Source organism: Protobothrops mucrosquamatus, unplaced genomic scaffold, assembly GCF_001527695.2.
Source record: "Protobothrops mucrosquamatus isolate PMUCROS unplaced genomic scaffold, P.Mucros_1.0 scaffold_64, whole genome shotgun sequence".
NCBI classification, from domain to species: Eukaryota; Metazoa; Chordata; class Lepidosauria; order Squamata; family Viperidae; genus Protobothrops; species Protobothrops mucrosquamatus.
In genome coordinates this window covers 379261-404024 of record NW_015386140.1, presented here as the reverse complement: position 1 = coordinate 404024, position 24764 = coordinate 379261, and the positions used below count along the sequence as shown (strand labels likewise).

At 32.6% G+C, this 24764-nt stretch overlaps 1 protein-coding gene across 1 annotated transcript in view; it reads left to right on the top strand.

The window, feature by feature from the left end:
- VPS13A (vacuolar protein sorting 13 homolog A) overlaps positions 1–24764 on the top strand; it is a 118347-nt gene that overhangs the window by 50930 nt on the left and 42653 nt on the right. Inside the window, exons 26-46 of the mRNA XM_015812644.1 lie at positions 629–785; positions 2263–2342; positions 2678–2737; positions 2824–2974; positions 3567–3683; positions 3765–3868; positions 4436–4603; positions 6208–6515; positions 8165–8312; positions 9572–9719; positions 10434–10561; positions 12222–12391; positions 13971–14194; positions 15924–16156; positions 16904–16996; positions 17265–17621; positions 18789–18890; positions 21074–21232; positions 21328–21589; positions 23560–23720; positions 24038–24141. Of these exons, the coding sequence (XP_015668130.1) occupies positions 629–785; positions 2263–2342; positions 2678–2737; positions 2824–2974; positions 3567–3683; positions 3765–3868; positions 4436–4603; positions 6208–6515; positions 8165–8312; positions 9572–9719; positions 10434–10561; positions 12222–12391; positions 13971–14194; positions 15924–16156; positions 16904–16996; positions 17265–17621; positions 18789–18890; positions 21074–21232; positions 21328–21589; positions 23560–23720; positions 24038–24141 (3434 nt within the window). The remainder of the gene's footprint in view (positions 1–628; positions 786–2262; positions 2343–2677; positions 2738–2823; positions 2975–3566; positions 3684–3764; positions 3869–4435; positions 4604–6207; positions 6516–8164; positions 8313–9571; positions 9720–10433; positions 10562–12221; positions 12392–13970; positions 14195–15923; positions 16157–16903; positions 16997–17264; positions 17622–18788; positions 18891–21073; positions 21233–21327; positions 21590–23559; positions 23721–24037; positions 24142–24764) is intronic.

Genomic DNA, 24764 nt, shown 5'->3' with positions numbered 1-24764 from the left:
TAAATGAAACATTTCTTAAATGAATTTTGGTCCATTTTACGACTTTTTGAGCCACATTTGTTAAGTGAATCACTGCAGTTGTTAAGTTAGTAACATGGTTATTAAGTGAATCTGGCTTCCCTATTGACTTTGCTGGTCAGAAGGGTACAAAAGGTGATCACATGACCCTAGGACATAAATATGAGCCAGTTGCCAAGCATCAAATTTTGATCACATGACTATGGGGATAATGCAATAGTAAGTAAGTGTGGAAAATGGTCATGTCACTTTTTTCAGTGCCGTTGTATCTTTGAACGGTAATTAAATGTTGTAAATCGAGAAGTATCTGTATTATGTTTTTTCCTTCCATTGTTATGTACTTAAAATGTATCATTTCCCAAATTCAAAAACAATATTTTATTTATTTATTGGATTTTTATCCTGCCTTTATTACTTTATAGATAAATCAAGGTGGTTTATACTTATTTTACAAATTAAGCTTTTCATTTCTTTAAAAAGTAAAAGGTTGCTTTAACTATGAAAAACAAGTGATTTTCTAGAACACCTTGAAAGTTACTTCCAGCCCTTTGATATCTCTCCATCATTATTGAAAATTTGGTTAACCATCCTATTTTTTATAAATAAATAGGTGTTCCTTCAGGTGTGTCGCCTTGCAAAAGACATTGAAAAGCCAATTCTTCGGTTGGAAATTTTAAAATTAGGCACTGAACTTAAGCTCAGAACATATGACATGACTGCTACTGCTTTTCTTAGAGAAATTTGCTTAATGTGTCCAGAATACATTGGTAAGTATTACATATGATTTTAAATGAACAAACTTAAACGACTAATTTTTTAAATAACAGCTCATTAAACTAGCAATTTGCTATACTTTTTTTATTTTAGTTAAAGGAGAGAAAAGTTTAGTGAAAGAAGGAAGACTTCCAGCAAGAGTCTATTCTTATCCATTAAATGCCATTGTAACTTTGAATGGTCACTGAATGAGTGATCACTGAACAAAGACTGCCTCTATAAGATTAAATTAGGCTAACTTTTGTTTGTTTACAACAAACAAACAATATAAACAATATCTTTGCACTGTTATTTTAGTAGTTTATTTAATTTTATGGTCAAAGGCAAAATCAAGCATACAAAAAGAAACAGAAGTTTGATGTTATTATTACCTTAGATTATTTAATCTTTTTAATTTTTAATTATTTTGTGTTAACTTTTTATTCTATAAGCCGCTGTAACTGTGATAGTGAGATGGGTAGCATATAAATTTAATAAATAAATAAAATAGTAGTAATTGCATAATAAAGTTTCAATTGATATTGCTCTCTTTAAATTCCTTTCATGAAACTATAATTCAGGTAGTCTTTGAGTTAATGACCATTTTTTAAACAATCATTCAAAGTTATGGTATCACTGAAAAAATTAACTAACAACTTATCCTTGCACTTACAACTGTAATCTCTGTAGTTGTGTGACAGAATTTGGGCCCTTGGCAACTGACGTGTATTTATGACAGTTATAGTTGTCCCGCGTCCTGTGATCATTTGCGACTTTCTCAAGAGGGGGACGTTCAGCAATAGGGAAAGTCAGATTTGTTTAGTGATTTTGATGGTTCACTTAATGAATGCGAGAAAGGAGGTATAAAATTAGGCACAAATTGTTTAACAATATCATTGCTTAGTGATAGAAGTTCAGGTCCCAAGTTTGATCATAAGGCAAGGACTACTTTATTGGCAATCTAAGTAATGCTTTACAGTTGTAATCCATGAATTTCTTTGTTCAATATTGTTTAATTTTGCTTTTATGCTTAAATTATTCTGTTTTGTGTATAGCTTTTGATCATACAGATAGTCCTTGATCTATCAAAAAAGACCAAAATTTCTGTTGTAAGTCAATGCAGTCATAGAATGAGTGACCAGACTTGATTTTATGACTATTTTTTTTATGGTTATTGGTCATTAAGCATATCCACCTTAGCAAATTGACTTGGCTTGTCAGAACCCAGCTGGGAAGGTTGCATATCGTAAACGTGATTGCAAGATACTGCAACCATCGTAAACATGAGCTTTTTGCCAAGCACCTGAATTGTGATCACACTATTGCAGGGTGATACGATAGTCATAACTTCAAGTCACTTTTGCCAAGGCCGTAGCAACTTGGAGCCATCGTTAAATGAATGATTGTAACTCGAAGGCTCTCTGTATTTGATCCCAATTAATTTGTTTTACAGTATGATTTTTAATTTTTTTTTAATGTTACTTTAATTAGATAATAAAGACAAGCCTGTTTATATTATTTCAACCCTGGATAATTCAGTGGAGGATCTTCTATCAATTGAGTACATTAAGGTAAGGGAAAGGATTCAATTTTTCCCCCTTAAACTTTCTGTGGATAAATGTTTAAATTATTTAATTGTTCAGGAATAAATGTGTTGGAAAAAGAACAGAAGGAATTCAAATTAGTATTACCCACATTTATGAAGGACAGGTTTATCATTGGGTAATAGATAAACAGCAATGTCAATAGGTGGAGGAGGCTATTTCAAATAGATGGAGGATCTATTCCAAAATGTGATAATTACCAAAACAAATACTGAGAATTTATTATAGATCTGTTGTAAAGTTCTATTGCACCTATGTTCTATAATATTTTCAAGTTTTAAATGTCATGTTTTTGAGTATAGGCAGATATTAATGCTCCAGAACTGAAGAGTACTTACCAGAATGTTCTACAACTGATAAAGGTAATAATGATGGTTTCTATTTATATAATTGCTACATCTCAGAAGGTGCTTTTAAAACATATTAATAAAATGCATTTGTTCTGTAGGTGACTTTTTCTTCTATAGATATTCATTTACATACCGAAGCACTTCTGAATACAATGAATTTTGTAAATAATCTCCTTCCAACTCAAGAGGCTAATACAGTAGAAGTTGTCCAAGAAAAAGAAGAAAAAAAAGAAGTTCTTAGGAAATTTAGTAAGGTTTTTTCCATATCAAACTTTGTATTGATTCTTGTATTTCAGCCTTATTTCACATTCTGGGTTCGTTAAAGGAATATTAAAGAGATTATTTCAGGATTAATGGTATCCATTTCTAAATCACTCAAGATAATTTTAAAAATACTGACTAATATTGTCCATCTGAAAACAATTTTGGATTTTGTTGATGAAACAAGATGAGGAGAGAATTATACCTTTAAAAATTGATTCTTTTCATGACTGATGCTAAAATATTTATTATTTAAGAAAAGTTATCCCTTTCAAGTAGTTAAATTTTTTTGTTTGTTGAAAACTCTATTACAGTATTCATCTGAAATAAAATCTCCATTTATAATGAGAATAGATGGACCAAATGCCCTCATATATAAGCTGTATTTCTTATAGTTCCTAGTTGAATTAGTGTTTTTTTTTTAATTGTAATCAGATCAAAAGAGTCAACAACCCCCTTCCCTGGTATATTTTCTCATTGATTTCCTCTTCTGAATTGAGTGTTAATGCAATATATTCACCTCAGGAAATTCAACTTTCTTTTGGAGTTATGTTGATTTGTAATTTTTAACTTCCCATAGGTTCAAAAAAATCAAAACATGAGGATGTTTGTGATCTCCATCTTTTGGTAGATATGAATTGTTTACGTATTTTTATAAGAGAACAGAAACGCTGGATCTCAGAAATTAGCATAGAAGGTAAAAATAAACAAGATTCTAGAGACAAGGCTTTGAAAATGAGACTTTGTTTCCATTTATAATTAATTTTATTATATGTAGGTCTTGATAGCCAAGTGATAATGAAGAAAGAAACAACTGAAATATCTGCTAAATTAAAGAATATAATTATTGTGGATTGTGATGTGACAGCACTTTATAAAAAGGTACAGATATACTTTTAATGCGTTGATATTTGCTAATTCAAAGACCAGTTGTATTTTAGGCTCTCTATAGAAAACAGTGCTTTTGCAGTTTTAAATTCTGATCTGCCCCTGGTTTAATACTGTAGATGCTTTAAATTATTTAATTTCTCTCCTCTCCAGAGAAGAGAGTCACCTTGACTATACTTTATAACAAAGACAATAGACTAATTACTTCTCTCAGTTTAACTTTACTGTTTGCATTCTATATCTAGTTACTGCTACAGTGCACATACTGGATTGGCCCCTATATTGTACAGAATGGAATTAGCTCAATCCCCAGATTTAAAAATAAAATAAAATTTTAAAAAATCTTCCCTTTTCCTGCTTTTAATATGTGCTGTATAGTTTGAAGATGACACATTTTCCTCCTAAAACTTCCCATTAATTAATTGGATCAAAGCCCATTTCATGAACAGGAAGGATTATATGAATAGAAGGGGAGCAATGGAATTATCCCATGGCATTTTTGATAAACACATAATTCTTTAAAACTGAAATATTTATACTGAAAATTGTTCTTATTTCAAGGCTCTGTATATAACTGGAAAAGAAGTCTTTAGTTTAAAAATGATTACATACACATGTGCCACTGATGGTGCTTCCTTCACAAATATGAATGCTGTTGACAGCAAGATTTATTTAACTGTTGGATGTATTCAAATTGTTTTCATCAACAAATTTGTTTCTGCAATTTTGGTAAGTTAAAAAATTTTTCTGATGATATTTGCGAACTAGCACACAGCTTGGGTGACTTTAAAGTAAACTTGTTTTGCTTGCTCTACACTATAAAAAGCTACTGGACTTGTTTTAGCAGTCCCTATTTATTGTTCAGTTGAACTATATATTGATAGAAGAGAATATTTAAACTGTGTATTGTTAGTACAACTTTTCAGTTAAGTATTATCCCTGAGAGCAGTTTAAAATATATTTGTTACATTGTATTTAAACAATACATGTATTATATATAATATTCATCTTATTAAGTTCTACACTTAAGAGATTCTGGTGCACATTCAGAACTTAAGATCGTGTAAAGAGAGAATTGTTGGTTTATGGAAGAAGTGTAATAGTCCTCTAAATAAAGTTGCTGCCCAAGAAATCATGTATATTAAGGCCCCCTGGGAGGTAGCATTAGTATGTCCCCTTCTCAAGAGGCCATTGTTTGTTGGACAACTTTTGTCCAGTCTCTATCTTTGTTCTTTTTTTAGATCTTTTTTAATCCATCTTTATTTTTTTTACCTAAATAACTCAAGGCAGCAAACATACTTAATCCTCCTTCTTCCTCCTATTTCCCCCACAATTACAACCCTATGAGATAGGTTGGGCTGAGACACAATGATTGCTCAAAGTCACCCAGCCAGCGTTCATGCTTAGGGGAGGATTAGAAATCTGTGTCTCCTGGTTTCTGGTCTGGTGCCTTAACCAGTAGACCAAACTGGATCTCTTGATGGAAGGTTGTTCAGAGAGTGGTAGGCACTCAACTTCAGAGGGCCCTGGGTAGAGCAGTTTATCTGGACCTTTTCAGTCAGGGTTAAGACTGGGTTATGCATTGTGACAATATTACTTGTGCTTATGAATGACTTCTGAGGACTCATGATGTGGGTGGAGCATCTATTCAAGCTCCCATGGATCTCTTATTTGTATTTGATATCAACTGACCATGGTCTCATCAGGATTGATTTTGGCTATTGGGAATGAGTGGTATTGTCTTGCAGCGATTCTCTTCTTCCTTCTCTGACTGGTTCCAGTTAGGGTTGTGGGAAGGAGAAGTCCTCCACAGTGTGGACTGTTTCAGGGCTCTGGCAGCATAGGGTGCAGTACATCAGATACTCAGCTATATATCTCCAGCTCTGACCAGGCACACTGTTGACCCAGTGTCTGGAAGCTGTGAGAATCTGGATGGGGCAGAACCAGTTCTGACTCAACCAAAACAAGATGGAATGGCGTGGGATTTTTGGTCCTCCTGGTTATGGTGAGGTATCACTTTTGACTAGGTAGTATTCCGTCAGATAAAACTGGTGTGCAGTTTGCAGCCTCTCCTGGACTTCTGCTCCTGCTTAAGATGCTTTCTTTGGAAACCATTGAGGAACTGGTACTTGGACTAATTAGAGTGTACATTCCTACTTCCTTCAAATCCGTGTTTCCCTTAACATAACAAAATGCTTGTTCCTGAAGTACTTAAATGTGAGATGAAGATGATGGCTGTAATGATAATTTGGAATGCATGTGGGTTAACACTGGAATATTAAATATGCCTATTATCCTTATTTATTGCTTAACTGTTTTTATTTAAATTCTAGGCTTTTGTAAACAATTTTCAGATGGCAAAGGAAGCAATTACTGAAGCCACTGTTCAAGCTGCTGAAAAAGCAGCCACAGGTGTAAAGGAATTAGCTAAGCAGAGTTCCCGAATGGCACTGGACATTAACATTAAAGCACCTGTTGTCATAATCCCACAGTCAGCAGTATCTACCGATGTTTTAGTTGCTGATTTTGGTATGATTACCATAAAAAATGAGTTTATGCTTGTGAAAACAAAGCTTCGTTACAATGTCCCACCAGTTCTTGACAGTATTTGTGTGAAGCTGAGTGAACTAAAATTGTACAGGTAAGTTAAAATAATTTCATAATTTTCTAAATGTAATTTCAAACTAAGCAACTTAATTGGAAGAGTATGATGCCGTATGCTACAGTTAACAACCTCAGTTATATATAGTATTACCACCAAAAATTAATTTGGAGGGGGGACTAATTCTGTACATCCATCAAGTTCAGATTTTCCTAGTCATTCTTTTTCTCTTCTCCTTTTCAAAATTATTTTATAATTTCAAATTAATTAAATTAATTAAATACACCTTGAGTATTTTCTTTGAAAGTCCTTTTTCTTGACAACCTGGTTCCTCAGTTCAAATGTTGACAAATAATAGAACAAAAATCCACTGTTGTAAATCAGTATAGAGTAATATTTTTGCTTTAGGAACCCCTTGTGTGAAAAATCCACATTTCTCAATGAATTCCAAGTACTGAAGTGAAGCAAGAAGAACATAATAAGTCTTTAGTATATAGCAATTGATTCAAAATCATTTTTGCAATCTAAATGGAGTTTTTTCCAAAATATGCTGCAGAACTAAATTAATTCATTAGTTATATGTACAATTCTAAGGCAATAGAATTGCAATAACTTGGATGCTAAATGTTTTCTAAGGTATCCAAATTTACCTTTTTCTGCTAAAGCCTTACCTAGCTGCAAGGTACAAGGGGCATAGAAAAATAGAAAAAATGTTAAGCAATTTGCAGTGGAGTTAAAGGGCAAATAATTGGGAGAATTTGGGGAAGAGGAAAAAGAATCTCTTGTTCTAGTCCAGGTTTTTCTTTATGTAGTTTTCTAACTTTATGGCAAAAAGACCCAATATACTTCAGTTGCAGGAAAAGAATGCAAAACCAAAAGAACCTTAAAACCAAGTGGAGAGTCTGGTCCTCTTTCCAACTGCTTCCTCTATTTTCCAGCAGTATTTGTTTTACTTAATGACAAAAATGACATATTTTTGGGTTTTTTTATAACTGCTCCATATAACTGCTGTATATAACTTTAGTATCTATTTGAAAAAAATTGAGTAGTTAAAAAACAGGTACAGATGTGGAAATATCTGAAAAAATAAATTTAAACCTAATAAATGTCAATACATAACTAGAAACTTACTGTATTATGAAATATTTTCTATCTGTTTTTTTATAAATGTATCTCCCTTGAGCTTTAGTTTTAAAATTGTTAATATTGTTCAAAGCTAAAAGTTAATTATAAGTAGTAAATGATTCCACCATTGCTATATATTATACCAATATGAACCCTAAAAAACAAAATTTAATTTTGGCACAATCCTGATATTAGATTCTAATCTAAAGATTATTTCCAAATAAGCTTAAATTCTATATCAGATTTGCTGGTTAAATACAAAGTTATTCTAAATGTCAAAGTGAAGTCCCAGAATTTATTTGTCTGTTCCCCCTGAGAGGAAATCAGAAGTCTTTTCAAATAAAAGGCATATCAAATCCTTGCAACTTCTAACATGTACAAAGCCAATTCTGTATATTTTGAAGGAATGTATGGTTTGGTATAATTTTGTAATACCTTATTAATAAGATTGTGCCTTTCAGAATGTATTCCATTCTACAGGGAATCATTTAATCTAATTGCCTTCTTGTTCCTAATTATATTTAATATATCACATTGCATATATTTTCCATTTTTATTTACAGATCAACTATAATGAATGGCTTATTACAAAATGAATTACAACTACTGCAGCCCCTAAATCTTGAAGTTAAAGTTGAACGCAATTTAGCTGCTCTTTGGTATCATGAAATTCCAGACATTGAGATATTTGGGCGTCTCAAGCCAATTAATGTAAGTTCTTTATTTAGATGTTTTAGAAGTTCAGAAATTGATTTCACACAGAATTTGAACCCAGTTATTTCTAAAGTATATTTTTAAAACCATACCAGTAGCTTTTAACATGATTAAATAGAATACAAATGTTTTATCTATGTTATGCTACATTTTGCAATTTAACAATAATATATAAAGGCAAGAAAAAAAATTAAGAAATAAGTTCTTGTGCTATCTATGGAGATTCTCAGTCATACAGGTTATGGTTGATCCAAAGATGCTTTTTCAAAAGTCAGCTGGACTTTATTTTGTTTTTCCTTGAAGACGTTTCGTTTCTCATCCAAGAAGCTTCTCTGAAAAAGCACCTTTGGGACAAGGTCTTGTGCTGTATCCAGGTTGAGTTTGGGCAGACCCATTTTTTTAGGATTTAATCTGAGTCTTAAAATCTATTTTTTGTATATGTATGTATGTATGTATGTATGTATGTATGTATGTATGTATGTATGTATGTATGTATGTATTAGACTTGTATGGCTTCCCATCTTAAAACTAAACCCTGGGTTGTGGTTATAAAACCAGATAATATACAAAATATACATATTTTATAAACAAACATCATACAAGATAAGAAAGATAAAAAGCAAAGCAAAAAATAAAAACAATAACAAAAATAAATTCATTTTTATACATTTAAATGCTTATATCATTGTGTGTATCTGTAAACTGCTCTCAACTATTTGAGAGTGGTTGGCATATAAAAGTGGTAAATAAATAAGCCAGTAAATAAAAGCACACACACAAACCATGGCATAAGGTATTATTCTAAAGTCTAATCCAATCATGAGGTTGATTTAGTACTCCCCTGATCTGTCATAGTATATATGTGCACCTGTAGATGCATTCCATGTATATTCTAAAGACACCCACTTTAAGTGTTAAGGAGTAAACCTTGAGAACAGATAAAAATGAAATGCAGAAAGTACAGATAGTGGCAATTGTTGACAAAATAGTTGTTTATATTAGCAAAGATACTGTGCTAATGAGATAAATGAGGAATTTTGGCAAAAGGAAAGGAGAAATTTTGTTTTACTTAATAGAAATATACATAGGGCAGTTTTTATTGCCAAGTCATATTTGAAGTATTTCTGTAAATTAATGATTGACATTGAAAGTGTAAATATATTTAAAAACTGAAAGTGGGAAAGTAGTAACTAATAATTTCAAACATTCTCAATCAAAAATAATGCTTTGTATTATCTGCTTTTTTTCCCCTAAAGCTGATTCTCAGTCAAGCAGATATAACTACAATGTTGAGAACTTTGAATGAAAACTTAGGAGATAGTTCTGAACCTCCATCTGTACAGGAAAAAAAAGATGTGTTAAGCATTCATAGTGGAACTGCAAATGTCTCCCAATATTCTGGAGGTATTTTCTTTTATTTCTTTTTTGCTAGTAAAAATATAATTGTTTTTGCTCTTTAATTAATTAATTAGATAATATTTCATATCGGTTGAAGTGATTGTATGAGAGTTGTATATAATGAGAGCATGTATCTATACTTAGAAGTAGATTTATGTAGTGAGACCTGATTAAAAACCTCTTCAGGGTTTATTCAAAATAGTCTGCTCATATTTACTGTGAGCAGAAATCGGCATGTTAGCACCAAACAGCTTGTTATGCCTTCTACATATAAAGAGAAACTATCTGTTGTAGAGATCATTTTCTATTCATAGAGGGTTTCCAGGTGATTACAGACCTTGATTTTTCAATCAGCCTCAATCGTCTGGGGAGCCTGCATGGATAGTAGAAGTTCAGCTATACAGATGGTCATCCTTTACATGTGGTGAGTGGTGAAAGAATAATGGGGTTACCATACTTCTTCCCACTTTCCTTGCATGCAGTCAGACTATTCCTGAATATCTGAATGTTAAGAGAGTTTTACAACTTTGGATACTGCAAACCATTTTTCTGGTGAAAGTTTTTAATAGCAATAGTACTTAATACAGTTTATTCAGTGAAAAGTATTTCTCTTTTAAAATTTTCTGGGTTACTTTTCTGGGTTACTTTCTGGGTTACTTTCTTGATACTTAATATATCTTTTGTATAGATGCTTAATATCTATGTCTCTAATGTTTAAAGCTGGAACAACGGTGGTGACATCAGCTGTGGTGGAAATGCATTCCTCTGTTAAAGTAAAAACAACATTAAAACTAGATTTCCAGTTTGATTCCCTGACTCTAGTTTTGTACAGCCCACAATCCAAGCAAGTAAGGAAAATACATTCTTTGAAATTAAATTATTGTAATTTTCAACTAGCTTACTATAATTGCATAATCTTACTTTGTGGATAGTTAGGCAGTGGAGCAAGCATTTATCCATTCAAATCTAGTAAGGAAATAAAAAAACTCTACAGTGATAATTGCTGGACAATGAAGAATTAGGTTTTATTCTTTTGTTGATCTTCTGTATGAATACTTTTTTTAACAGTAAAAAGATGAATGTGTGTACTTATCAAAGAAAAACTTCTGTTTCATTAAAAGAACTAAATTATTTGGACATAATCCATATTTTTGATGTGCTTGTTATCTAATTCACATCAATTCCACCTATGCAGCACAATAGACTATGTATGTTTGTTCAGAACTATTTTAGGCAGTCTCTTATTTAGTTGAAAGAAAGACAACCTGAATTTAAGACAACAATCCATTACAAAAGAAAAATAGATGGAAATAACAGTATACAGAAATATATAAGCACACACTGAAATCTTGTATAACTTACATCAGGGGTCTTCAAACTTGGCCCTTTTATGACTTGTGGACTTCAACTCCCAGAATTCTTCAGCCAGCATGCCTGGCTGAGGAATTCTGGGAGTTGAAGTCCACAAGCCATAAAAGGGCCAAGATTGAAAACTCCTGACATACAGCTTCTCCTCCTTGTTAACTTTAAGATGCCATCGGTATTCTACTAAAATTCTCCTCATGACCCCTATTGCATCATAAAACCAATACATTTTGAATCAATGTATCTCAAATTGACTAACTTACAGAATGCACCCCAAATCTGGGAATGAAATTTGGGAATTTTGGTTCTTTTAGTGCTATTAGCTGCTACTCTGCTGCTGCTGCGGTCATTTGATCTTCATTTTCAACAGTCCATGACAGGTTACCAGTCCTCATGCCCTTCTCCACCTAGCAGCAGCCACTTGTCTGCCTGCTGGAAAGGGAAGGAGGGAAAAACAAAGGAACTCCTGTGCATCCTTCGTAGCCTATACCACTCCCCCCTTGTGCTCCCTGACCTGCATTGTCCTCTAGGGCACTTTCCCTGACCCATGCCACCCTTCCTGCTTTTTTCCCTGACCCACCTGCCATTTCTTATACATTACCATGTGCCCTTTGTGACCTGTGCCACTTCCCTGTGCACGTTATCTGTTCTGCGTGGCACCTCTTGGACAACCCCACACATCCTTCACGACCCATGCCCACCTCTAGTAAGAGAAATTGAAGAACCAGTTCGGTGCAGTGGTTGAGGCATTGCAGTGGTTTGGAGACTGTGAGACCTAGTACTCCTGTCTTAGGCACAAAACCAGCTAGGTGAATTTGGGTCAGCTCTCTTCTCAGTCCTAGGAAGGAGGCAATAGCAAACCACTTCCAGAAAACCTTCCAAGAAAAGTGATCAATCCAGGCACTTGCTAGGAATTAACACAAATTTTGAAAATGTTTCTAAGAAATTGCAATGACTTGTCCAGAACAATTGCCAAAGTCAAGACTGACTTGAAAGTAGGTAGGTAGGTACTGTAGGTAGGTAGGTAGGTAGGTAGGTAGGAAGGAAGGAAGGAAGGAAGATAATTTGTATATTTCTTGTGTGAATTGTTTACTGTATTAAGCAATGTACTGTATTAAATTATTTGTTTTCTTTTCAAAACAGCCTCAAGTTAAGGACGAACGAGATAATAGTCTGAAACTTGCAGAATTTAAATTACTGTTAATAGCTGCTGCTGTCAAGATGTTATCAGATGGGTCACTGAATGCTTCAGTTAAGTTAACAAATTGCACCTTAGATGATAAACGAGAAACTGTACAGAAGGCTTCACCAAGGTGCTCATTTTTTTCCAAAAGTATAAAACTTGAAATTGTTAACTTATGTTGAATATTTGTGTTGACAGTAACAAAAATATGTGCTTTAAATGTTAAGTGAGTAAAAAAAAATGATACTTTAAACGCATGCAAATTATTTTTACTGCATATAAAAGAGATGTGTAGTTTTCACTGCGGCTAATACTTGGGACAGCTTGCTGAGAGCCTTTTTTTTTTTTTGGCACCCTTTCTTACTCGCCCTCCAAAAGGCTGAACATTTGAATTTAATTAGTAAAGGCAAATTCATAATTAATGTCAAACTGTATAAAATTACACATTTTATATAGTTGCATCGGAAGTTTAGAACTTCTAGCTGGTTTAATGATACTGGATGTTGATTCTTGGAATATGAGTACATGCATTCATGGAAAAAGATGAAATCCAGTGGAGTTTTCTGATGAAGGAAGGGGGCCAGATACTTGCTGATATTTCATTCCATCTAAATTTACTATGTTACTTTATTGTTCAAAAAGTTCTCCCAATTAGAGCAGTATTTTATGGATCTATTAGGATAGATGAACTGGCAGAAATTGTTTCTTCTGCTCAGTGGAACTTTAGATGGAATAATAGGAATTACTACCATTAAATATGTAGAGGCCCATTGCCATCTAAATCAGTTTAGAACCATTTGTATATGTGTGTGCTTCATTACATACAAAAAGTAGTGATTCAACCATATTTTTAGTTTCAAAATTTAGAAATCACATTTGTGGCCTTACTACTAACTTACTATGTCACCCATCTCACAAATACAGTGGACTACTGTACATACTCGGTCGTGTTCGGATGAAGGTTTAGATAATATTCAAATTGATAAACGAATATTCTATAAATAATAAAGTTTTGCAAGGATAGAAGAATATGGAGAAGTATAGTGTATAGTATTAATACAAAGTAGATTTAGCTATGTTTTTTTCCTTATCTGCCATCTTTGTTTTTTCCCATATTATTTCTCACTTCCTTCTGGATTATGCCTTAATGTGGTCTGTTAAAAAATGTTGAATGAATATGTATGCATATATAATTATTGTACTCTGCATTTCCATACCTGTGAAATTCAAGGCAATTAGCAGACAAAAATAACCAAATAATATAATCCAAAAGAAATTTTAAAAATTGGTTTAATATAGCAACTCTACCTGAAAGATGAAGCATGTAGACATGTTAAAAGTTTTTAAAAGGTTCATAAAAGTGATATAAATTCCCCTGATATACTGAATATATTCATCATTCCAAATGTAGTCTTTAGGTTTGGCCAGAATATTTTTTAAAATTTTCTTTTATAACAATTTGAAATGTGAGAGGATTAAAATATGAAAGGAAACTTTAATGTATATAAAGCTTTAAAAGATGGCATAAAACATATTTGTTTCTCAAAGGCTATTTAAATAATTATGGAATGATAAACTGAGAGCAAATAGTAAGATGGATAAATTTACAGATTTCATGATTTTATGTGATTTGAGAGCTATATTTAAGATTATCTTTTATTATTGATATTATGTTTTATATGTTATTATTCTGTCAACTTGTCTTTCAGAATGGTAGAAATGAAACATGGATCTGAAAAGAAAGTCATGGTGAATATAAGCTATAAACAGGGGAGAGATGGCACCACTGTTGTGGACACAATTGTTGAGGAAACCTATCTCTGTGCTAGTGTAGAGTTTCTGCTTGCTGTTGCAGAAATATTTCTAAATGCTACTGCTGAAAGCGCTGCTGCAAATAAAAATTTCAGGCAAACTTTGGCTACAAAGGAACAAGGTCAGTAATTGGTACTAATATATTTTAGGTACTGGTTGATACTTTTGGCTTCATTGTGAGGCTGTAACTTTGTCTGCATGATGTTGTGATAAGCATCTTACTTAGTAAATTTATGTCACAATTCAGATTTATGCTTTATTTCAATTTATGTTATATTCCTACATTCAATTTTTGCTGAATTGAATATAATTGTAAGGGGTTATATGATTACTTGCTGTACTATCATTCTTGTTTCTAAGAAGGCTGTCTGAAATTCCTAACGGATAATTAAGAGAATGTTCTAAAGCCTGTGAAATAAATGTCAAGTAAGTTATCATTTTGAAATCCATTGTTTATTAAATTACAAGTGAAAAAAGAGAAAATGCGCTGTTATTTATAGCTGCTATATAGAAGTAGAAATATTCTAAATCCAGTACAGTAAAATGAAGATAGAAGCAAGAAATCTACAATGAACATTTTCGTTCCAAGTTCATAAACATTAATCTTTGCTAAAGCTGAAGTATTGAAATTTTTTAACAGCTATCAAAATAAATGAAAAAAACATACTACAGACTATAAAGCTGTCCTTTATTAGGCAGCATGTTTTCCAATCACTACAATTTTTTAATGGAAATAATTATAAAAAATCTTTTTGATAGTCCAACATTAGACTCTTTAAAGAGTCACACAGATGTACACAAACACATAACAAACAGATCTAAAGAGTACACAAACACATAAACAGATCTACAGGTAAAAAGAATATTTTCATAATTATTCATAGGAAGGGGGATTTTGGGGGGGTGATGAAAGACATTTTACATTCTGTTAATAACTACTTTGCTTAATTATATTTTAATACCTAGAAACTCTTAAGTCAGCTCCATAAAATCATATAAACAATTAAATTTTGGATAAAAGTAGGTAAAGTCATTAGTACTTGCACTCTTAAGGATACATGAAAAATGTAATCTTTACTGATTTGATAAATTTCGTAAAAATGGCTAATGCATTCTTAAGTCAATAATTTTATAGGACAGTGGTGGCGAACCTAAGGCACGGGTGCCAGAGGTGGCATTCAGAGCCCTCTCTGTGGGCATGTGCACCGTTGCCCCAGTCCTAGGCCTTCAGCTGGGTTTTATAAAACCTTTTCGCTTTAGGCCTCCACTGCCATGTGCAAAAAAAAAAAAAGTTCAATCAGTCAATTTCAACTTTTCGCGGGAAAAAAAAGATCTTGCAAAGTTGGAATTGATTGATTGAACTTTTTAGTCCCACCCAGTCTGCCATTACTACGGTAGCCACGCCCACCCAATGGGCCACACCCACCCGGCACTGGACGATGCATAAATGGGTTTTGGGTTGCAGTTTGGGCACTCAGTTTCTAAAAGGTTCGCCATCACTGTTATCATGGTTATCATGGCTAAGGCTTATGCTTTCTGTGAAAAACAGATTTGACAATTCTATCAAATAATGTTAAAGTAGAACCATGTGATATAGAAGGCAAGATACTACTTGACATAATCTTAGACCAATTGATTTATATTAATTACCAATGTTAATTTAAATTCTGGTTTCCATTTTACGTTTTGCCAGAACTTGATTTGTTTTCCCTATATTTTACATAATCTGTCAATCAAATTGTTTACTGTGAATTTTTTCAACATTTTTAAGTAAAAGCAAGAATTAGTGAGATAGATACATTAGACAGTAAAAAGATATAGTTACAATCTTCTATGCATTGTATTTTTAGCTCCTGTACAGTCAACATCTATAATGGAAATAAATCTTACTGTTAAAAATCCTGACATAGTGTTTGTGGCTGATTTAACTCGAAAAGATGCTTCTGCATTGGTAGCTACAGCACAGTGCGAAATCTCCATAAAAAGTGCACCTGGAATGTATAAAATGACAGCTGTTGTTGAAGATATAAATGTGAAAGCTTGTCCATTTTTTCCAGCTCTGAGGAAAGGAAATATTACCACGGTAAGATTTTAAGATAACTTGATCTAAAACTGAAATCTGCTGTATACTATGCAATTACATGTGAAAGCAATGCACTTGGATTGGCTATATATATGTAGCAATATCTATACACAATAGTCAAATTCTCTCTTGTAATTAAGATGGCGAGATGGGTAAATTGGATAGATAAATAGATTGCTTCTTTGCTTGCTTGCTTGGCTTAAAGATTGTTTCATTCTGCCAATTACACTTTGCAATCAGTAATTCAGTTTAAAGTCATACAGTCAGTAAAAAATAACAACTAACATTTCTATGGAAGCAGGGCTATATATGAAACATTAACAATAATTAAAACCATAATATCATGACTGAGAGCAAATTATCCTGGCTTGATGGAAGAACCATCAATAATAACAAGTTGCTGTTCTGATTTTGCAGTGTTGTTGGAAATAGACTTTGTCCAATCTTAATCTATAGCCATATCTCTAACCATGATTTGGTACTGCATGTACAATTCATACTCTGACATTAGGAATTATGTGTATAATTTTTGTTATTACTGCTGGCAGCTATATAAATGAAAAATTATGCATAAAGCAGCAGATTGACTTCATGAAAGCTTACTTGCTTCCTATCAAATGATCACAGAGAAATCAGTTTCTAAATACATTGTTTCATTTATTTGCCACACATATTACCATTTTGCTGAAGAAATTTACATTCTAACATGCAAATATTTATATTAAATTATTTATTATTTGATTCCAGGTATTACAACCATGTGATCTTTTCTTTAATATGATGCAGTCAGGTGAAGAACCGCAGAAAGCTGAGCTGTCAATAAAATGCCTAACTGTTAAGGTATATTAAATATTTGTACATTTATATTAAACTTGAGACTAAATATAGTGATATTTTTAGTCTTATGAGCTATGGGAAAACTGAAATAGAATTTTTTTGTATAAACTAACTGTGGTATTAAGTAAATGTTATATAATAATTTAAAGTGGAGTCCTGTCTATTTCAAACATAAATATTTCTCCTTATATTGTTACATGTAATATTTTAGTAATTTCTTGATTCTCTAATTTTGTAAACTCCATAATTTTCTTTCTTTTTTTTAAATCAGGTATCACCTATTATCATAAATACAGTTATAACTATCACATCCGCACTTTTCCCAACCAAAGAGACTGCAGAGAAAGATCTTAGCCCAGTACCGCCAGATCTTTGGGATAAGAAGAATATTAAAAATCTAAAAATGTGGTTTCTTGAAGAGTCCATTGAAAACAAAGATCCTGCTTCCATAGCTGAGTTAATTCCAACAGGAGAGTCATTAACAATGAAAATTGAAACTGTTGTTATAACTCTTGAAGCTGGAGTTGGTCACAAAACAGTACCAATGCTTTCAGCAAAATCGTCATTTTCTGGAGAAGTCAAAAATTGGAGTAGTCTAATCAATCTCTCATCACGTCTTGAACTAGAGGTCAGTACGCTTCTGTTATTTGAATAAACAGTGTAAATGTTCAAAACAGGCTTTACCTTGTAGGCTGTTTAAAAATAATTATGCAGTGGAATATGTTACTTGACATTTTTCCCTACTATTTTAAATTCAGCAAAAAGTTCTGTTACCACCAGATAGCTGTTGAATAATCTACATTAAACTAAGAATAGTGCTTGTTAAACTATCTTTACATTGATGCATATCTTTAGTGCCTTTTTCAACTTCCATCTTACCACAATACAAATAGTCCTCAGCTTAGGACCATTCATTTAATGACTGTTCAAAGTTCCACCAAACTCCTCAAAAGGTACTTACAACCTGGTTACAAAGTTCCAACACCCTCCCCCCCCTCCCCACCCCAATGATCATGCAACTACTTTTAGGGCTCTTAGCAACAGGCCCGCCTTTATGGCTGTTTGCAGCATACTGCGGTCATGTGACTGATTTACAACATTTTTGCCAAAACCCATCATTTCCTTCCAGTTTTTGGCAAAAACACTCCATAGTGAACAATGGGCTTGCTTAACAACCACACAAATAGTTTCAAAATTGGGTCAGTAATATGTTGACCCTTTTTAAACTTTTACAACTTTGTCGAGGACTATCTGTACAAACATCCAAAATCAAGGCTTTACTGTGAGGACAAGCCAGGAAAGAGAGTATAGAGGCAAGACAGACATCACTAATTTAGATAGCAAATATTATGCTAGTTTAGTCTTTTACTAGTTCAAGAATAGGCAAAAAGCAGGTTATGGAAAAACACTTAATATCTGTGTATGGATGTATGAGTGACGTCTTAGATTTAGACATTAAAATACTGCTATTTTATAACAGTTGTTTTTTTCGCTTCAGAAGGCATGTAGATCTTGTTGTAAAATTTGAAATATAAATAGCATTTAAATATGCAAACCATCTTATGCATAGGTTCTCATTGGAAAGCTTCAGTAGATTGGTAAAAATGTAGTGGCCTTTTTGAAGATATAGGAAGAAATTAAAATGAGTTGTGTCTTTTTCAAATTCTTCCCCCAGTTTCCTTCTCCTCCTCCTTCTTATATTGAAATGTATTTATCTCTTTTTATTGCTCTTCATTTCATTACTTTCAAATTGATATAAACTAATTTTCACACTTCATCTAATTTGTATTTTTAGGTACACTATTTCAATGAAATGTTTGGTGTTTGGGAACCATTACTTGAGCCTCTAGAAGTAGAAAACAGTGATGAATTCAGACCATGGGTTCTAGAATTAAAGGTATGGTTTAGAATTATAATTTCACTTGAGTAGGGATAGATATGTTAACAACTATAGTAAAAGTTCATCATGATATATCATTGTAATAAAAATGTTAAATATATGAACTTGTTAAACCTATTTGAGAAGAATTATCTTTTCCTTGTTACTTTTGAGTAGAAATGTTTCCTTGTTTTAAAACTTAATTCAGTGTATTCCTAACTTCAAAGCAAATATAAAGGTGTATTAAAGTCCACTGACTGTTTAAACTCTCCATAGTAATTTGTGTTCTGGACTGAAAAAAGTACAGTTTGAAACTCTCTATTCTTATATACTCTACTTTGGAAGAATATGGCTGTGAAATATTAATATATTTTTGTTGCACACAGGTTTATCTCTCTCCAGTAACTTTATATATTATGTTACATACTTAAATGGCTATCCAAAATCTTCCTTTCATTCTAATCTTTGATGGCTTACAAAGATTGTGTTTAATTGTGTTGAGTGCATTTGAAAGCACTGCATCTATTAAAATGCTTCACTATATTTCAGCTCTCTGTTCCAAATACACATATGTTGATATTTTTGTAATCAATATGTTAGTTGAAGCCAAAATTCCCAAACAGGTTATATGTTCCTGAAATATTTATTATGCTTCCTCCTGATACTTTCTTGTGAGAAATGATGAGCTAGCACATCTCCAAATAAGCGGAGACAATGTCATGGCTATGATCAAAGTAGCAGCAAATAGACTGGTCCCCTGCAAATAAGGAGAGCTCTGGGTAAAAAGGGAAAACATTCTCTCGACCATGGCAGAGTCTTTTTAAGATCTCTGAGTTTGGTAACCTCATTTTCTAATCAGTTTTGGAAATTACCTATTTAACTATCTTCAGACTATTAAAATCTTCAAATCAAGTTTATAAAAACGACCTGTGAATTTCCCTTCATTCTAGAAAAAAAGAAAAATTTACTATAAGAATTTAAAGAATTTGAAATAAACAGTATAAAACAAAATAAGACTTTAATTCAAGAAAGTTATACACAGATTAAGAGACCAGACAAGTTTGGAATACTAGGACTTTTGCTAAAAAAATTTTTAGAAATAATTATATAAATAAATAATGCTTTCATGAGAACTAAATTGTTTAGTCTATTTAAATTCATAACAAAAATTTGAGACTTTGAGAAGTTGGACATTAGATGGGACTATTTATTCCAGACACAAAAGGTAAAATAAAAAAGAAAGATTTGCTTTTAGTCTTTGGTCAGCATTGGGACAAAATGACAGAAAATGTACGATATTTGAAATACTGCAAGAGATATTTGAAGAATGGGTATAGAAACTGACTGTGTCAGCAGTGATGTCTGTTTCTATGGGTCTAATCTATCCAAAAGATGTTAAAGAAGAAATTACAGATGTGAAAAAGAATACCAAGGATTTACAAGATAAACAGTTGAAATGAACCTCATACAGAAAAATTAGAAAATAAATTGTTTATATGCAGGAAAAATTTAAAAAATTGGGCATTATAAGATAGAGATTACATTTAAAGTGAAAATGCAAAAGAGAATGATCTGGATTATGATTCTTTACTATATTTACCAAAAAAGTTTTCTACAGCGTCAAAGAAGCCTTTAAGATGGGAAAAAGAAAAAAACTGAAGAGAGATCAAATCGTGCAACATCAATAAATTAATTATTGGAAGCAAAAGGAAGTAGTACAAAGTTGGTTTGCTTGACCAAGATTAAAAAATAAAACACGTTTCTATAAAATTCTAGGTACCCTTTTTGCTGGCACTAGAACTGAAATGTTAATACTGTATGGATTTGTATATGAATAAGGAATGGGTTACAGGAAGAAACAATATGTAACCTTATTGGGGAATGAACAATTGCTAAATTAGTATTTGCGATGAAAATCAAAAGACAATTCTTTAAATTTTTATTTTTTATTTTTTTATTTTTATTTAGTACATCAACTCTTTATTTTTCTTTTCTTAGTTTAGTTTGTATTGTCTTCTGTTTTTAAAAAAACTTGTAATAAAGATAATTTAAAAAAAGATATATTTATTTCTTCCCACGATTTTGTATTATTTAACAACACTTTTAATAAATTAGGCTAACTTTACAAAGCATTCTAAACTTTAGATAACTTTCTAGTTCTTGTTGCTAATTTTACATGTTCAAAATATTTTCTCTTTAAGATGAAAAAGAAAAACAAAAAAGCCTTTGTTGAATCAGTGGCAGAAGAAGAACACTATAAAGTGCCGGAGTATAAAACAATAATAACTATTTATTCTCAAAATCAACTAAACATTACTTTATCCAAATGTGGGTTATTAATGTTGAGTAATCTAGGCACGGTAAGTGAAATTTTAATTTTGGGCCTTAAGTGAAGAAAATCATCTATAGAAAAAGTTACTAATTTGAAAAATTGTTGATTTATTATTCTTGTTAGGCATTTGCAGAAGCAGCTACTGAGACTTCAGAAACATTCAAAAAAGATAGGGCCCCTTTTGTATTAATAAATTCCTTAGGCGTCTCCACCACTGTTTTGCCTAGTGAATCCTTCAGCGTTCTTAATATTGAACCAAAAGCAAATTCATTTCATCTTGAAGATGGGCAAAGTCTAAATATGGAATATATCAGAACTAAAAGTGAGCAAGACCAGTTCACAGCAATGACCACTCTAAGCAGCAAGGTATTCTACATCTGGCTCAGTAAGTATACCTGAAATGTCTATTAGTAAACATCTAAATGTATATGATGCAATTAAAAGAAAAGTTTTAAAACAACTTAAGTCTGTTTAAATACAAGGGCAATTTGGAAATAAACCTCCATTTGGTTATCAATGACAGATACTTGCAGATACAGAACTTGTATTATACACATTTGAAAACTACATCATTACATGATTTTTTGACATAATCACCATTCAAATTGAGGCACTTGTCATAACATCTTACAAGGTTTGAAATTCCTTAGTAGCAGTTGCTTGGCACCAAATCTGAGCTATGGGGTGTGTGTGATGAAAAACATCCCAACGGAACTGCTTCAAAAGTTCTTGGGTGGGTCTAGTGGTGTGCGGGTGAGCATTATCATGAACCAACACCACAACAGAAGTGCTATAGAAAATACCGCCAAATGTGAAGATGCCAAAGGAGTACTGCTAGTGAAATTTTATGGAGCATGGTTCAGCCATCAATTCAGATGTCTACTGTGAAACATTACAAAAACTCAGACGAGCCATCTATAACAAGTGTCAGGGCATGCTGACTTCCGGTGTGGTGTTCGTTCACGATAATGCCCACACACCGCTAGACACACCCAAGAACTTTTGAAGCAGTTCTGTTGGGATGTTTTTGATAATCCCCTTATAGCCCAGATGTGGTGTCAAGTGACTGCTACCAAGGAATTTCAAATCTTGTAAGACAATATGACAAGTGCCTCAATTTGAATGGTGATTATATCAAAAAATAATATAATGTTATAGTTTTCTAATGTGTATAAGAAAAGTTCTGTATCTATGAGTGTCTCATTGATAACCAAACAGGTTTATTTCCGAATTGCCCTCGTAACTATCTACGGTATGTAGTTCTAACTGGTGGCATAGTGATTAGCATGCAATATGGCAGGCTAACTTTGCAGTATGCATGGCAGGCAGGAGTTCGATCCTGACTGGCTCGAGGTTGACTCAGCCTGCCATCCTTCCGAGGTCAGTAAAATGAGGACCCAGACTGTTGGAGACAATATGCTGATGTTGTAAACTGTTTAGAGAGTGCTGTAAAGCACTATGAAGCAGTATATAAGTCTAAGTCAGGGGTTCCCAACTGGGGGCGCGAGACAATATTCCAGGGGGTGCGAAAACTTGGGTTTTCAAAAGTATAGTACATGTGCATAATTTGTTGCCGTTATTTTGAACTTTTGTAAGAATATATATTCTAGGGGTGCGGGGTATAGAAAAGGTTGGGAGCTGCTGGTCTAAGTGCTATTGCTATTGCTAGTTATTTATGTAAAAACTTGCTTTGAGTGTAAATAATATTGCTTCATCAACAGCGGTTAGAATGCAGTATTGTAGGCTAATTCTCATCCTTCCATCCTTCGGAGGTCGGTAAAATGAGAACCCAAATTGTTGGGGGCAATCTAAGTAAACAGTATAGTGAGAGCTGTAAAGCACTGTGAAGCGGTATATAAGTCTAAGTGCTATTGCTATTGCTTCATGGCTTATATTCAATAATATTGTGAATATACTACATTAACAGCTGTTTTTCCAAGATCTAATTAATTTTTCAGGGGAAAATGAACAAATGAGTATTCATTTGTACAACAGAATCAAACATATTACACATATCTGTGACTGAATCTTGTAACTAATATTTTTCTAAAATTATGTCTCAATTTAGATTATGGGAAAGAAAAATAACATTGATTTGGCAGAGGAAAACAATTGCATGAATGAATTAGGAAAGGAAGAATAGCAGTTACACTAAAGCTCCTTTTATTATAGCACTTGTTCAAATTAGTGAATGTAAACAAAAGAACATTTTGTTGAGACATTAAATTCTTTTTTTATGATATTTATGTATTTGCAAATAACTTAGGTACTTTTATATCTCCCTCCTTCTGTCTCATAGCCACACAGAGATCTGTCGGCTTCATTTTTGATAATGTTTTTGTCTTCATTTTTTAGCTCCTCAGAATCATTCTACTACTGACCAGATCCCATTAACAAAAGTGGGACGGAGCTTGTACAGAGTTAGACATAATGATTCAGGTGTTGTAAGATCTATTGTCTGTCAAATTGATACAGTTGATGGGAGCAAGATAGTAACTGTACGTTCTCCAATTCAGGTGAGATATTTTCTTTTAAAGTTTACTGATCAGTGGGAATCTCTCAAGTATTTTAATTATTTGGGGATTGTTTTATTTATAGATGTAAACAATCTTAGGTTTGGGAAAATAATTGTTTTCTTTCCTATGTGTATCAGAGCAAGGATAAAACATTTTGTAAAGGTATTTATAAAATGGATATCACATATTCCTAAATTCCTAAATGTTAAATTTTATTGTATTTTTCAGATGAGTAGAGATTTAATTAGCAGATGAAATGATATTGTGACATAGTTATTTTTGGTCGATTGACACAAACTTTTTATTTTTCTATATAGATAAAGAATCATTTTTCAATTCCTTTGAGTATATTTGAAGATGGAAAATGCTTAGGAGTAGCACTACCAGATAATGAATTTAACATACCATTAACTTCCTATAGGTAATTATTTTCTTTTTCGTACTTTATTATTTGTTTTGTACATATTTTGTACATATATTTACTTTGTAAACATCCTTTGGTAAATTAGTTTCTAAATGTGATTAATCAAGAAATTACTATTAGGTATTTTTTTCTTTAGTAAAGTAATATAATTGCATTAAATGTTGAGCTTGTATTCTATGTTTTGTTTGCATCATTATTAATGGCTTTATACTCTCAGGACTATTTCCTTTTTAACATTGCTGTTTAAGGTATACTTACAATCACAATTGGGATCAGAATTTATATTGGTAAGCAATATATATATATATATATATATGACAGTTTATAGTATTAAAAATTCGACTCTTGGGAATATTCATAATTAAAAAAGGTCGAACACCAAGAGTAAAAAGTACAAGAGTATTAAAATTTATTGGGCCAGGCTTTCGCCGGAAACGTCCGGCATCATCAGGGCCATGATACAGCAATATGGGAGGAGTCTTATATAGCATTGGAGTCTGCAGTCTGCATCCGGTACCGTGATCGTGTCATTGGACCCAGGTAATTTGATGAAGTCGTGGGCAAAACATCTAGCCTCGTGTGCAATACTCCTCTGGAGTGTCTGCCCAAGTTGTTGCAGG